This window comes from Mandrillus leucophaeus, unplaced genomic scaffold, assembly GCF_000951045.1.
Source record: "Mandrillus leucophaeus isolate KB7577 unplaced genomic scaffold, Mleu.le_1.0 Scaffold479, whole genome shotgun sequence".
Taxonomy (NCBI): domain Eukaryota; kingdom Metazoa; phylum Chordata; class Mammalia; order Primates; family Cercopithecidae; genus Mandrillus; species Mandrillus leucophaeus.
The window spans coordinates 861,731-864,851 of NW_012105131.1; the positions used below are offsets into that span (position 1 = coordinate 861,731).

General features: G+C 55.7%; 1 protein-coding gene across 1 annotated transcript in view; it reads left to right on the forward strand.

Annotated features, from left to right (window-relative positions):
- The window catches only part of NCF1 (neutrophil cytosolic factor 1), a 35,744-nt gene extending 32,898 nt beyond the window's left edge, over nucleotides 1–2,846 (forward strand). Inside the window, exons 9-11 of the mRNA XM_011995228.1 lie at nucleotides 1,747–1,851; nucleotides 2,078–2,223; nucleotides 2,511–2,846. Coding sequence (XP_011850618.1) covers nucleotides 1,747–1,851; nucleotides 2,078–2,223; nucleotides 2,511–2,632 — 373 coding nt within the window. The 3' untranslated portion in view covers nucleotides 2,633–2,846. The remainder of the gene's footprint in view (nucleotides 1–1,746; nucleotides 1,852–2,077; nucleotides 2,224–2,510) is intronic.
- The last annotated feature ends 275 nt before the right edge of the window (nucleotides 2,847–3,121 follow it).

A 3,121-nucleotide genomic window follows, 5' to 3' on the forward strand; every position in this document is an offset into this window, starting at 1 on the left:
AAAAAAAAAAAAAAAAAAAAAAAACTTCCATTGCCTTCCCATCTGTGTATCCTCCAAATGAATGCAGAAATACTAATTTTTTTTTTTCTTTCTGGTTCTGGGGATCACAGAATTCTAGTGGCTGGTGGAGCCATTTCCCTGGAGCCACAGGGCCTCCCAGGTCCTTTCCTGTGTCTTCATTTTTTACAAATTTATTTATTTTTTGAGACAGGGTCTTGCTCTGACTTCCAGGCTGGAGCACAGTCATAACTCATTCAAGTGATCCTCCTGCCTCAGCCTCCCAAGTAGCTGGGACTACAGGTGAGCACCACCACATCCGGCTAATGTTTTTTAATTTTTTTGTAGGGATGGGGTCTCACTATGCTGCCAAGACTAGTCTTAAACTCCTGGCCTCAAGAGATCCTCCTGCCTTGGCCTCCCAAAGCACTGAGATTACAGGAATGAGCCTCCATGCTGGGCCTTTGCTGGCGTCTTCAGAGCCCTAGGTCACAGGACCAGCCTGGCGCCCTGCTGCAAGCTTATCTTAAAGCTAGGACCACAACATGCATACCTGCAGCCGGGCTCTGGGCCAGAGGGCTTTGAGGCAGCATTTCTCAGCCTTTTAGACACATACTCCGTTAACCCCCATCCTGTGTCCCTGATAATCTTCTTGTGATCCTCCCATCAGCCAAGAATTAGGGTTTTATGTGAACCTTGTATTATGCAAAGTTTTGGGTTTTTTAACTCCTAAATATAATATTGAAAATAGAAGGAAAGTCTTTTCAACAAATGGTGCTGGAACAGGTGGATTTCCATACTGAAAAAAAAAAAAAAGCAAAAAACAAACCCAGACCCCTACCTCACACTGTGCACAGATGTTTACTTCAGATGGATCACAGGTTTATCCCAGAGTAAAACCTGAAACTAAAAAGCGTTTAGGGCCAGATGGGGAGCTCACACCTGTAATCCCAGCACTTTGGGAGACTGAGGCGGGTGGATCACTTGAGGTCAGGAGTTCAAGACCAGTCATGACCAACATGGTGAAATCCTGTCTCTACTAAAAAAATATAAAATTAACCAAGCGTGGTGGCACATGCCTGTAATCCTAGCTACTTGGGAAGCTGAGGCAGGAGAATTGCTTGAACTTGGGAAGCAGAGGTTGCAATGAGCCGACATCGCACCATTGCACTCCAGCCTAGGCAACAAGAGCAAAACTCTGTCTTGGGGTTGGGCGGGAAGAAAGTATTTGGAAGAAAGCACAGAATTTGGTAGCTTGGAGGTAGGTAAAGGTTCGTAGGAGACAGAAGGCAGTTAACATAAAAGAAAAACTGGCAAATATAATCTGCCAATGTTTCTTTTTTCTTTAATTTTTTTGGGAGGTATCTATAGGTATCTATTGCTATGTTGCCCAGGCTGGTCTCGAACTCCTGGCCTCAAGCGATCCTCCCACCTAGATCCCTCAAAGTACTGGGATTACAGGCGTGAGCGACCGTGCCCTGCCCATTATTGCCAATGTCTTATAGCAAATACCTGTTCCCTGCGGTGACCTGGATCTGCTAACCTCCACCCCTGCATAGACTGTTGAAGGATTGCTGGAAGGGTCTCAGTTGCACAGACCAGGAAACTGAGGCCCACAGAGGCAGGTGTCCGGTTGTTTGCAACCTCTCAGCCTGACCTAACCCCAATTGTTCAGAGAGAGCCCTGAAACCCCTCCTCTGAGCGACCCCCAGGTGACTGCCCCAGCCTCAAGGGCTGCCTCTGTTGCAGGAAAGATGACGTCACAGGCTACTTCCCGTCCATGTACCTGCAAAAGTCGGGGCAAGACGTGTCCCAGGCCCAACGCCAGATCAAGCGCGGGGCGCCGCCCCGCAGGTGAGCGGGGTTCCCCGGGGCTGGGCGGGGTCGAGGGGGGCGCACCACGGTTTCGCTCTGTCTAGGCAGCTTGGCAGTGCCGGGGCGGGGGCTCTCAGCGGCAGGAGAGGCAGAACCCTCACCAGGGAAAGGGGCTGGACGCGCCTGGCCGCGGTATAGGGCTCATCGAGTCCCTGGGGGCAGGGGAGCGCTCGGGCTTTGACGACGCCCTGTCCCGCTGGGCCAGGTCGTCCATCCGCAACGCGCACAGCATCCACCAGCGGTCGCGGAAGCGCCTCAGCCAGGACGCCTATCGCCGCAACAGCGTCCGTTTTCTGCAGCAGCGACGCCGCCAGGCGCGGCCGGGACCGCAGAGCCCCGGGAGCCCTCTCGGTGAGTGCAGCAGAAGGGGGCAGGCCGGGTAAGCCCTGGGGGCGGAGTCAGCGCGGGGGCGGAGCCAGAGGGCGGAATCAGAGGGAGAGGCGGACACTGGAGGCAGGGCCAGAGGAGGAGCGGGAGCTAGGGAGCGGAGGCGGAGTCAGAGGGAGAGGCACGACCGCGAGGCGAGGCCAGAGCGCGGAGCAGGAGTTAGAGAAGGCGGCGGGGCGGGGCCAGAGATCACTGTGGGCGGGGCCATCTTTCGGGGCGGGGCTTCTGACTCGGCCCTGCTCTGCCCACAGAGGAGGAGCCGCAGACCCAGCGCTCTAAACCGCAGCCGGCGGTGCCCCCGCGGCCCAGCGCTGACCTCATCCTGAACCGCTGCAGCGAGAGCACCAAGCGGAAGCTGGCGTCTGCCGTCTGAGGGTAGAGCGCAGTCCCCAGCTAGCGTCTCGGCCCCTCCCGCCCCGTCCCTGTATATACGTGTTCTATAGAACCTGTTGTCTGGACGCCGAGGCCAGCCCCGGCCCCTGTCCAGCGCGGCTCCCGCCACCCTCAATAAATGTTGCTTGGAGTGGACCGAGGCTCTGCAGGGATGCCGGGAGGGCCGGGCTCCGCCCCAGGGGTATTTCTAAGTTAAGGACAGGAGGTTGTGAGTTCTGCTGGGGGGAAGTTGCAAAGAGTCGAGGTCTGGTTGCATACTGCCCTGGCCTTGGTCAAGAACAGGTTTGCACAAGGCCAAGTGCAAGAGGAACTCCCGGTTTCCTGCTGACCGTTTGGTCAGAAACCACCGGCTTGGACTCTGGCGGAAAAGTCCTGAAGATGGGTGGGCACAGTGCAGCGGGACAGCCCTGTCTCATGACAGGAGACAGGCTGCCATCCAGGGTACATGGGTGACCCTATAGCTGGGATT